This window comes from Anomaloglossus baeobatrachus, chromosome 6, assembly GCF_048569485.1.
Source record: "Anomaloglossus baeobatrachus isolate aAnoBae1 chromosome 6, aAnoBae1.hap1, whole genome shotgun sequence".
Lineage (NCBI taxonomy): Eukaryota > Metazoa > Chordata > Amphibia > Anura > Aromobatidae > Anomaloglossus > Anomaloglossus baeobatrachus.
Window position 1 is genome coordinate 120,107,987 of NC_134358.1, and position 12,576 is coordinate 120,120,562.

Genomic DNA, 12,576 nt, shown 5'->3' on the forward strand with positions numbered 1-12,576 from the left:
GTGTTTCTGCTACTTCACAAAAGAATATTTTTTAAATATTTAACAAGAAAATTGAATAACTAATTACGGTATTAAAACAGATGTCAAAATGGGAACTTGGTGATCTGTATTTGATGTCTTTTCTTACGCCCGGGTGAGGTGTAGTTCAGTAAGAGCCAGGGATTATTCTACATTCCTAGGAGAAATGTGTGCACGGGCCACTTTGCTAGGGACAGGCAAACACCGATAATCCCTCTGTCTTTCTCTTTGCCTCCCACATGGCTACACTATTGTGTTCTCTGACAAAATCAAATAAAATTAGAGATTTCTGAAAGGCAGAAGCCCGGAGGAGGAGCAGCAACATTTACTGCCGTGTTTACTGAACGGTTCTGGTCACTGCAAGGATTGTGGGCAGCGGAGACTGGATGCTATATTTCGGTCAATTTGATACTTGTCAAACAGTGTGTGTTTGGTAATGCTTTCTATCTGGAGTAAGGTACATTAATGCCTGGGTAAACAGTGTCAAGGCTACCTGTATTCTGTATGCTCAGAAACCTTCTCATCGCCATATACAATATACTTTATTCCCTTTTTAAAATGGAAATAATTAAAGATGCACATCTCTGACTTATGCATTTTGAGTACTTGCAGCTTATGCTGTAAAATTTCAGATGTTTTGATTTTTTTTCTTTTACAGATACTAAATTTTACATAAGTTTCCAAAATGTTAAGTAACAAATCCCTTTCACGTCCAGTACTTGGATAACCCTTTCTTAAATGCCCAAACCCCGAGTAAAATAAGAAAAAGCTTATATTCCTCTCCGGCGCCTGTTCCAGCGATCTCTGAGCCAGGTCTCCGGCGCTCACGTTACATTTTGGCTGCAGCACTCCATGCGACAATCGGCAGCCGCTGACCGCCTGCAGCCTTTACTATTTCATCAGTGAGGGAGTCTGCGTTGATGGAATATTGATGAGCATCAGCTGATCATAGCCACTAATTAACTGCAGAGCTCGTGTGACCAAATGTAATGCGGGCGTCAGGAGACCTGGCGCCAACATTGCTGAAATTTTATGCACATGGGTAGAGCTCTTCCTTATTTTACTCAGGGAACTCTGGCATTTAAAGGGCATTTGTCAGCAGGTTCTTCACCCGTAAAACAATTTTATATGCACATGTAGCTCTTGCAAAGGCAAGTTAATCAATAACTAGTTACACAATCCCTTACTTCGCTGCATAGAAACTATTGGAATCAATATATGAACGAGGCTGAAGGGCTTTCGGAACTCTTCCCAGGCCTCTGTCACTCCAGCTCTATTCCCCTCCCAGCACTGCTTCCTCCTGCTTGACTGACTGCACCTTTTGCTTGAAGTCACAGTTGATACAGTGGAGGTTGTCAGTCAAGCAGGAGGTGGTGGAGTTGGGCTGGAGAGACTAGGGGCTTGGGAAGAGCTTCCACATGCTGAAAGCTCTTCAGCCTTATTTTTATATCACCTCCCTGATGAAGAAGCCTGTAGAGCTTTGAAATGCATAGGATTTGCGAGCACTAGCAGCCATACTTTCTAGTGATCTCACCGCCAACAAGCCTTGCTTGCTCACCTGTGAGCGCCGATACCCAGGCGTCACAGTGGGGCATCAAAGGGGGTTCGTGCTTAACACACACATGGGATAGACCCGCTCAGAACTTTTTCTACATAGCACAGTCCCTGCTGGACACTCACTGCTGCCGGCTTTGAGCTCACGCCTGTAGCTGAGGATCGTCCATCTGCTTACTTACCGCAATTTGCTGAAGGACAAATACGGAATACAGTAAAATGTTACAAGCCTATTTAAATTCTCTTGGTTCCCTTAATAGATGGTTTTTTTTCATTGTTATCTGCAGCAAAGGGAATTATAAGCTCACTGGCAATTCTGATTTCTAAGTAACTTTTGGGAATTTTCAATTTGCAATGTAATGGTCAATTGTCCAGTTAATCTTCATATTCATCATTATTTTTTTTTTTGCCCTTTGTAAGGGAGTTTAGCGCAGAAGTTTTTCTTCAGCGCTCTATTGGGAGACCCAGACGATTGGGGTATAGCTACTGCCCTCTGGAGGCCACACAAAGCACTACATTAAAAGTGCAAGGCCCCTCCCCCTCTGGCTATACCCCCCCCGTGGTATCACGGGTTCTCCAGTTTTAGCTTTGTGTGCGAAGGAGGTCAGACATTCCATGCATAGCTCCACAGATTTTAGTCAGCAGTAGCTGCTGACTGTTTCGGATGGAAGAAAAGAGGACACATATAGTGTCCCCAGCATGCTCCCTTCTCACCCCTGGATGGTGTTGTAAGGTTGAGGTACCTATTGCTGGTACAGGGCTGGAGCCTGACATGCTGTTTTCCTTCCACATCCCCTTGTAGGGCTCTGTGGAAGTGGGATCCTGCCGGCCTCTCAGCTCTGATGCCGGGCTCCATCCACAGACCCATTAGAACCTGATGGATTCGGGGCAGGAGTACGATCAGGGACAGGCCCTGCATCATACAGGTACTCTGTGTCCCCGGCAGGCACAGACACACTCCGGGCTGGCTGGGTGTTGTAGTGCGCCGGGGACCGCAACGTGGAGTTGGTGTCCCTACAGATTACTGGGGGATTGTTTGTGTTTGGGAACGCAGCGCCGACCCCCTCTGGACCGGGCGGCGCTGCTGTGACTTGTGGTGCGCCGGGGATCCGCCGTCCGCGCTTTTACGGCGGCGGCGGTTATAAATTTAGTCCCCGGCTTTTTGGGCCTAGGACGCCGGCAGCTCCGTTTCGTTCCCGCCCCCACCCTGTCATTCAGGGTAGGGGAGAGACGCTGTTCGCTAGCAGCGACGAGGGCTGGAGCCTGATTTACATGCTCCAGCCCTCTCACTTGGCACAGAGGGAAGCAGGCTTCCCGCTCTTGGCCAGGAACGCCCAGGGCCCGCCCCCCTTCCTCTCTCGAGACGCCGGCAGCCATTACATGCATGCCTGGCTGGAGGAAGGACGCAAGGCTCTGGGAGACCTGGACTAGGGGCTATCTGGCGACCACACACCCGCTTTTTAAGCGGGCGGTAAGCGATTTTTCTGTGCTGGTCCCTCTAGTGCCTCACTGTGTATCAGTGTACTGGGTACAGATATATAGATATTGTATTTCTTGCACTGTGAGGTGCGCTTCTGGCTGCATATCCCAGATCGCTCTGTGGAAGCAGCAACATGTCATCCTCAAAACGCAAGGCGGCCAAGGCAAAAAGGGCTGTGTATACTGCGTGTGCTGCATGTGGGGCTAATCTACCAGCAGGCTCCGATGACCCCCATTGTGTGCAATGCTCCGACCCGGTGCTGCTTCGCCAGCCGGAGTCGGGAGAGGTAGCGACCCAGGCTGAGACGCTTGTCAGTTCTGCCCCGGTGACAGGGACGGACTTTGCAGTTTTTGCAGATAATATGTCTGTATCTATGGCAAAAATCCTTGAAACCTTGCAATCTATGCATGGGGCTCAGTCTCTGGGCACGGCGAGGCCTCTGTCCTCAGGTCCCCCTTACTTGGAATGTATCCAGCCCACAGGGGGGTCCCCGGCTTCACAGGCCGAGGATTATGACTCAGATGATGGCCCCAGCCACCCTAAGCGAGCTCGCTGGGAAAGACCCTCGACGTCTTCACACTGCTCAGGGTCTCAGCGCAATCAGTCTCCCTGTGATGTGTCTGATGAGAGTGATCAGGAATCCACTCCTGGAACCCCTCTCAACCTGGATACCCCGGATGGGGATGCCATGGTAAACGACCTTATTTCAGCCATCAATAGGCTGTTGGATATTTCTCCCCCAGCCCCTTCAGCAGAAGAGGCGGCTGCGGAGCAGGAAAAGTTTTGTTTCCTTTATCCCAAGCGTAAATTGAGTGCTTTGTTAGATCACTCTGACTTCAGAGAATCAATCCAGAAGCACGACGCTCACCCAGAAAGGCGTTTCTCTAAACGATCTAAAGATACGCGTTTCCCTTTCCCCCCTGAGGTGGTCAAGCGCTGGACACAGTGTCCAAAGGTAGACCCCCCGATTTCCAAACTTGCAGCTAGATCCATAGTTGCAGTGGAGGATGGCGCCTCACTTAAAGATGCCAATGACAGACAGATGGACCTTTGGTTAAAATCTGTCTATGAAGCTATCGGCGCGTCGTTTGCTCCGGCATTCGCAGCCGTATGGGCACTCCAGGCTATTTCAGCTGGCTTAGCAAAAGTGGATGCTATCATGCATCCAGCAGTGCCGCAAGTGGCGCACCTTACCACGCAGATGTCGGCGTTTGCGTCTTACGCTATCAATGCGGTCCTAGAATCTACCAGTCGCACCTCAATGGCGTCCGCCAATTCGGTAGTTTTGCGCAGAGCCTTGTGGTTAAAGGACTGGAAAGCAGATGCTGGTTCCAAAAAATGTTTAACCAGTTTGCCTTTGTCTAGAGAGAGACTGTTTGGCGAGCCATTGGCTGACATCATTAAGCAGTCCAAGGGTAAAGACTCCTCTTTACCACAACCCAGAACATCCAAACCTCAGCAGAAAAAGTGGCAGCAGAGGTTTCAGTCCTTTCGAGGTTCGGGCAAGACACCATTTACCTCGTCCAAAGGGACTCAGAGGACGCAAAGAAACTCAGATTCGTGGCGGACTCACACACGCCCCAAGAAAGCAAATGGAGGTACCGCTTCCAAAGCGGCTACCTCATGACTTCCAGCCCCCCCCCTCCGCATCGCCGGTCGGGGGCAGGCTCTCCCGCTTTTCCGGCATTTGGATGTCACAGGTCAAAGACCGGTGGGTGACGGACATTTTGTCTCGCGGGTACAGAATCGAGTTCAATTCTCGTCCTCCAGCTCGGTTCTTCAGAACCTCCCCACGTCCAGACCGAGCAGATGCTCTGCTGCAGGCGGTGGATTCCCTAAAAGCGGAAGGAGTGGTTATCCCAGTCCCTCCTCAGGAACAAGGGCAGGGGTTTTACTCCAATCTCTTTGTGGTTCCAAAAAAGGACGGCTCGTTCCGTCCTGTTCTGGACCTAAAACGGCTCAACAAACATGTGCACGCCAGGAGGTTCCGGATGGAAACCCTCCGCTCTGTCATTGCCTCAATGTCCAGAGGAGACTTCCTTGCCTCAATAGACATCAAAGATGCTTAGCTCCACGTGCCAATTGCTACAGAACATCATGCACTCTCAGGGACACTCGGTGATCCCTTACCTAGACGACTTATTGGTCAAAGCTCCCTCTCAGGAGGCATGTCAGCACAGCCTGAATGCTACGCTGGAGACTCTACAGTCTTTCGGATGGATCATCAACTTTCCAAAGTCGATCCTATCACCGACTCAGTCACTAACGTATCTTGGCATGGAGTTTCATACTCTAGCAGCGATAGTGAAGCTTCCGCTGGACAAGCAGCGGTCACTACAGACAGGGGTGCAATCTCTTCTGCAGGGCCAGTTGCATCCCTTGCGGCGCCTCATGCATTTCCTAGGGAAGATGGTGGCAGCCATGGAAGCAGTTCCCTTTGCGCAGTTTCATCTGCGCCCACTTCAATGGGACATTCTCCGCCAATGGGACGGGAAGTCAACGTCCCTGGACAGGAAAGTCTCGCTTTCCCAGACGGCCAAACACTCTCTACAATGGTGGCTCCTTCCCACCTCATTGTCTCAGGGAAGATCCTTCCTGCCCCCATCCTGGGCAGTAGTCACGACAGATGCGAGTCTGTCAGGGTGGGGAGCAGTATTTCTCCACCACAGGGCTCAGGGGACGTGGACTCCGCAGGAGTCCACCCTTCAGATCAATGTTCTGGAGATCAGAGCAGTGTATCTTGCTCTACTGGCCTTCCAACAGTGGCTGGAAGGAAAGCAGATCCGAATCCAATCGGACAACTCCACAGCGGTGGCATACATCAACCACCAAGGAGGGACGCGCAGTCGGCAAGCCTTCCAAGAAGTCCGGCGCATTCTAATGTGGGTGGAGGACAGAGCATCCACCATATCCGCGGTTCACATCCCAGGCGTAGAAAACTGGGAAGCAGACTTCCTCAGTCGCCAGGGCATGGACGCAGGGGAATGGTCCCTTCACCCGGACGTGTTTCAGGAAATCTGTCGCCGCTGGGGAGTGCCGGACGTCGACCTAATGGCATCCCGGCACAACAACAAGGTCCCGGCATTCATGGCGAGGTCGCGCGATCAAAGAGCTCTGGCGGCAGACGCCTTGGTTCAAGATTGGTCGCAGTTTCAGCTCCCATACGTGTTTCCGCCTCTGGCGCTCTTGCCCAGAGTGCTACGCAAGATCAGATCCGAGTGCAGCCGCGTCATACTCGTCGCTCCAGACTGGCCGAGGAGGTCGTGGTATCCGGATCTGTGGCATCTCACGATCGGTCGACCGTGGTCACTGCCAGACCGACCAGACTTACTGTCCCAAGGGCCGTTTTTCCATCAGAATTCTGCGGCCCTGAACCTGACTGTGTGGCCATTGAGTCCTGGATCCTAGCATCTGCTGGATTATCTCAGGGAGTCGTTGCCACAATGAGACAAGCTAGAAAGTCGAATTCGGCTAAGATCTACCACAGAACGTGGAAGATTTTCTTGTCCTGGTGCTCTGCTCAGGGAGTGTCTCCCTGGCCATTTGCATTGCCCAAGTTTCTTTCCTTCCTGCAATCGGGGTTAGAAAAGGGCTTGTCGCTCAGCTCCCTTAAAGGGCAAGTTTCGGCACTATCCGTGTTTTTTCAGAAGCGTCTAGCACGTCTTCCTAAGGTGCGCACGTTCCTGCAGGGGGTCTGTCATATTGTGCCCCCGTACAAGCGACCGTTAGATCCATGGGATCTGAACAGGGTACTAGTTGCTCTCCAGAAGCCGCCCTTCGAGCCTCTGAAGGAAGTTTCCTTTTCTCGGCTGTCGCAGAAAGTGGCGTTTCTTGTTGCGATCACATCGCTTCGGCGAGTGTCTGAGCTGGCAGCTCTGTCATCTAAGGCTCCCTTCCTGGTGTTCCACCAGGACAAGGTTGTGCTGCGCCCCATTCCGGAGTTTCTTCCTAAGGTCGTATCCTCTTTTCATCTTAATCAGGATATTTCCTTGCCTTCTTTTTGCCCTCATCCGGTTCACCGGTATGAAAAGGCCTTACGTTTGCTAGATCTGGTGAGAGCACTCAGAATCTACATTTCCCGCACGGCGCCCATACGCCGTGCCGATGCACTTTTCGTCCTTGTCGCTGGTCCGCGCAAGGGGTTGCAGGCTTCTAAAGCCACCCTGGCTCGATGGATCAAAGAACCAATTCTAGAGGCCTACCGTTCTGCGGGGCTTCCGGTTCCTTCAGGGCTAAAAGCCCACTCCACCAGAGCCGTGGGTGCGTCCTGGGCATTACGTCACCAGGCTTCGGCTCAACAGGTGTGCCAGGCAGCTACCTGGTCCAGTCTGCACACTTTCACCAAGCATTATCAGGTGCATACCTATGCTTCGGCGGATGCCAGCTTAGGTAGAAGAGTCCTGCAGGCGGCAGTGACACCCCCGTAGGGGAGGGCTGTTTTGCAGCTCTAACATGAGGTATTTATTTACCCACCCAGGGACAGCTTTTGGACGTCCCAATCGTCTGGGTCTCCCAATAGAGCGCTGAAGAAGAAGGGAATTTTGTTACTTACCGTAAATTCCTTTTCTTCTAGCTCTTATTGGGAGACCCAGCACCCGCCCTGTTGTCCTTCGGGATGTTTTTTTGTTGTTTGCGGGTACACATGTTGTTCATGTTGAACGGTTTTTCAGTTCTCCGATGTTATTCGGAGTTAATTTGTTTAAACCAGTTATTGGCTTCCTCCTTCTTGCTTTGGCACTAAAACTGGAGAACCCGTGATACCACGGGGGGGGTATAGCCAGAGGGGGAGGGGCCTTGCACTTTTAATGTAGTGCTTTGTGTGGCCTCCAGAGGGCAGTAGCTATACCCCAATCGTCTGGGTCTCCCAATAAGAGCTAGAAGAAAAGGAATTTACGGTAAGTAACAAAATTCCCTTCTTTGTAATATTTCTAATTTTTATATCAATTCAAACTCCCGATTTTTCTCAGTAGCAAATGAACGGACTGGATAGCTAGAGGTATTGCTGGAGTTTTGTTTGCAATAGCTTCATGGGCATATAAATAGTTTTGGAGTGTGAGATCCTGCCAACAGATTCACTTTAAGATGGGCTTGTCCAATTAGTGGACAACCCCTTTTAAGCCACAATGGTTCTTTAAAGGGAATCACGAGAGAAACTGACTAGGGGAACCAGTTGACTGATTCATCCTGCCCAAACCACAGGCAGCATCAATCAGACACCAGCGCAATAAACAATGAGTGGAGTTTCGGAATGACACATATTTGGAAGCATTTACAGGAACAAAGCTCCTAGTCCAAGAGGTAGGACTCTGGAGGCTTCTCCCAGCCCGCTCACACTGACTGTCACTCCCTCTTGTATTGGCAGAAGACCTGACAGTCTGGTTAAGCAGGTACACCACCCTGGAGGAAAATTGCAACTATATAATGTTTATTATGGTCCATAGAAGCTTTCTGAGATATTCTAGTCTTTAAGGTTTATCTGCTTGTTTCCAGTGTTTAATTCTTTGTTTTCCACCCACAGAACGCCGACTACACAACAGGGCAGGTGTTTGACTTGTCTGAGAAACTAGAGCAATCTGAAGCCCAACTCGGCCGTGGAAGCTTCATGTTGGGATTAGAAACACATGATAGAAAGTCTGAAGACAAACTAGCCAAAGCGACAAGAGACAGGTAGAGTGTGTGTGTGTGTGTGTGTGTGTGTGTGTGTGTGTGTGTGTGTGTGTGCGCGCGCGCGTGTGTTGTGTGCGTTGTGTGCGCACCTGCATCTATGTCGTAAAATACATCTGTGGGTAAATCCAGATTTAGGCTAACCCTACCTGTTTAATGGCTGTCAGCTGCATCTTCTGAATTCACCATAAACCTATCCACGCAGCTTGAGCGTGCTTCATGTTTATATCAAAGGGGAAAGTATAAAAGGCTGCTACCGGACAGCTCTGTAGGCTTGGGAATAATGGACCAGGCATGCTGAAGTTGCCATATTCCTCTTTCTCCTGACATCTGCTAATGGGAAAGAGTTGAAAAAATGCAACACGTTACTTCATTTATGGCTTTTACTTCAAGTATTTAACTAGCTTCAAGGAATTTCTGTGATTTGGGAAAATAAAAACATTAATTTGTATCCATTTAATTCCACACATGTACCATAAGTAATGATGTCCAGTTCATCAATCACCTTACCACTGCAGCCGATCGTTGATCTAGATGGTGGTGATTGCATTATGGCACATGGCAGCTGTAGCTAGGTGACTGATGGACTGGAAGTCATCACTTCAATATTGGTGGAGAATATTGGAACTGCAAATTTTCCAAAATCCAGGAAAGCTCCATGAATTCTGCCTGTAGCATTTATCACTAACTTTGTTTTCTTTTTTTGTATTTTTCAGCTGCAAAACCACAATTGAGGCAATCCACGGCTTGATGTCACAAGTGATAAAAGATAAATTGTTCAACCAAATTAACACTTCCCAAGTGTAATTTTTAGCCATTTCTTTTCTTTTTTTCTCCTTTTGTGTCCTTTAAGTTGCTTCTTTTATGTAGAAGCTGTAAAATGTCTTTCCTCGTTTGAGCAACAGAAAGTATAGAAAACTTTCACGGCTTTACAGCCGTTCTGATCTTTCTCAACAGGGTTGCTTTCTGTGCAAATAAAACCTTAGTTTGAACTGAGCAAGACTGTTTCTTCTAAAAGGGAATGCGGCTTGCAACTTATGGTGCTGATTCTTTAACACTAGAAGTCCCATGAATTTCGAGCTTCATAGGGTTTCAATGGTAGAAATGTTAAATGACCCCTCTCAGGGACTTCTAGTGTTAAACAGGGCCTTCACCATGAAATAATAATGTACTCTCCACATACATACACATTAAAGTAAGATGAACACAGCCATCCAATTAATGTGTATGGGGTCTTTTTAAAGCTGCATTCATACTTCAAAATTATCAGGAATAAGAGTCCATAAGAACACAATTTTTTTTTTTTATTTTTTTTCTAATACTCGTGCAGTGTAAACAGGCTCTGATCACCAGATGAACAAGAGGAGCACTCATTCGTTAGGTGAAATGATCATTTGATTTTGTTATAGGATCATTCTCAGTAATATATTGACCTATCTTGTCTCGACAATACAGAAGCTTCAATGCCGATAACAGTAGGAGCCTATGTGGTTATTAAATGCTATCTTCCTCTGTACATAGGCTATTAAACAACCGCCAATCAGAAAACGAGTAGCCGACTGAAAGTGATGTGGCAAACAAGAAAAAGAAGGTAGGTAAGGAGCTCTCTACTCACAACAATTAGCAAAAATACAACGTTTATTGAATTGATCAAACAGTAAAAGCAATTAAAACAGCAGATATGCAGCCATATAGTAAGGTGCCAACAAAAACCCACCCAACGTGTGTCGTTCACTAGCCGAGCTTAATCAGGAGAAGATGAAGCTCGGCTAGCGAGCGACATGTTTTTATTGGTATCTTACTATATGGCTGCATATCTGTACATGATTTTGCTGTGAGGTCTTTATGATTAGGTATTGTGGTTTTAATTGCTTTTACTGTTGTTTGCACAATTCAATAAACTTTGTATTTTTGCTAATTGTTGTGAGTAGAGTGCTCCTTACCTACCTGCTTTTTCTTGTTTGCCATTTAAATTTTGGTAGGTTTTTGCACCCTCACTATTAATATTGTCCATTCTTATTTTTGGTTGGATATAGCTGTACAGCGCAATCCTCTCCTTTTATTGACTGACGGTGATGTGTCGCAAGTTAGGTGGTCTAAACGCACTTTTAGTCTCCACTAACAGATGTTGTTAGGGAATATTGGGGTTTGGCAGAAAAAACAGTGCCCTGGCGTTAAATCTGCCAAATAATAACAAGAAAAAAAAGTTTAAGCCTAAAAACTGCACTTTGAGTAGTATTAAAATCAAAGCATGAAAAATCCATACAGCATAAAAAAAACAAAACACACAAGCCACGGTGTAAGGGACAGATACATGCCTACTAAACCATGGAACCTTATATGCCAGTACTTTATTCTATGCTATTCTAGTTTATGACGTACTCTGCTTGTTTAAGTATATAGATACTGTGTTTTCCCAAAAATAAGACCTCCCCCAAAAATAAGCCCTAGCGGGGATTTTCAGCATTTTCGGAGCAAGGCTTAAATATAAGTCCTCCCCCGAAAATAAGCCCCAGTCGCGGTTCACAAATGAAGTATCCATGCAGCTAAAAAAGTTAGATACTGCAGGACACTTCATTATAGACAGCGGGCACCCTGCAATCATTCTCACCAGACGCCGGAGATCACAGGGAGGACCTGGGAGCCACGCAGATGTCCGGGTGTCGTAAGTATGAGTCTCCTGGGAAGTGGGGGGTCTGCTTTTCTTGGGAGTAAACTCCCCCACCCCCCAACCGTGTTTCTCCAAGAATAAGATCTCCAAAAATAAGCCCTAGTGCTTTTTTGGGGAGCAAAAAAATATAAGACAGTGTCTTATTTTTGGAAAACACAGTATATCTTCACAGTATGTGAGGCAATGAATCTTTCAGTAACATTGTTCATGGAACGGTATATATTCATATTGTTTCTGCTGTACACATAGACTACTCCTGCTTGCTGCTTGAGGATTTCCTGGCACAGAGCCTGTGTCTTGCTTTGGACCCCTTGTTCCTCCCACCCGGTGACTCCTGGTCTCACTTCCCCTGTAGAGAAGGGGGATTTCAGGTGCTCTGCTAACACCAACCCTGAGCCTAAAGGGTGCTTTACATGCTGCGACATCGCTACCGATATATCGTCGGGGTCACGTCGTTAGTGACACACATCCGGTGCCGGTAGCGACATCGCAGCGTGTGACACCAAGGAGTGACGATCAACGATCGCAAAATCGTCCAAAAACGGTGATCGTTGACATGTCGCTCCTTTCTTTAATATCGCTGCTGCCACCAGTACGATGTTGTTAGTCGTTCCTGCAGCATCACACATCGCTATGTGTGACACCGCAGGAACGACGAACATCTTCTTACCTGCGTGCACCAGCAATGAGGAAGGAAGGAGGTGGGCGGATTGTTACAACCTGCTCATCTCCGCCCCTCTGCTTCTATTGGACGGCCGCTTAGTGACATTGAGGTGACGTCGCTGTGACGCCGAACGCTCCTGCCCCTTGAAGGAGGGATTGTTCGGCGGTCACAGCGACGTCGCTGCACAGGTATGCAGCCATAGCGATAATGTTCGTTACGGCAGCGATCACCACATATCGCACCAACGACGGGGGCAGGTGCTATCGCGCTCGACATCGCTATCTATCGTTAGCGATGTCGCAGCGTGTAAGGTACCCTTTAGGCTCCGTACCTCCAGTAGTCTTAACACCTGGGTGTGACGGGGGTGTACAGCAGAGCAAAGGATGGACGAGGCCGAGGGACGATCCAACAGGTTTATTAACAGGAATACAAGAACAGCACACAATAAGTCCACGTAAAACAGATTCGGGGGCCCTTCCCGACAATCCTCGGACCGGATAACAAAGCAATCGTCCTTACAGTAGT

General features: G+C 48.2%; 1 protein-coding gene across 1 annotated transcript in view; it reads left to right on the plus strand.

Annotated features, from left to right (window-relative positions):
* Nucleotides 1–9,712, plus strand: part of COPS5 (COP9 signalosome subunit 5) — a 51,554-nt gene extending 41,842 nt beyond the window's left edge. The window contains exons 7-8 of the mRNA XM_075316321.1: nt 8,571–8,719; nt 9,433–9,712. Coding sequence (XP_075172436.1) covers nt 8,571–8,719; nt 9,433–9,523 — 240 coding nt within the window. The 3' untranslated portion in view covers nt 9,524–9,712. The remainder of the gene's footprint in view (nt 1–8,570; nt 8,720–9,432) is intronic.
* The last annotated feature ends 2,864 nt before the right edge of the window (nt 9,713–12,576 follow it).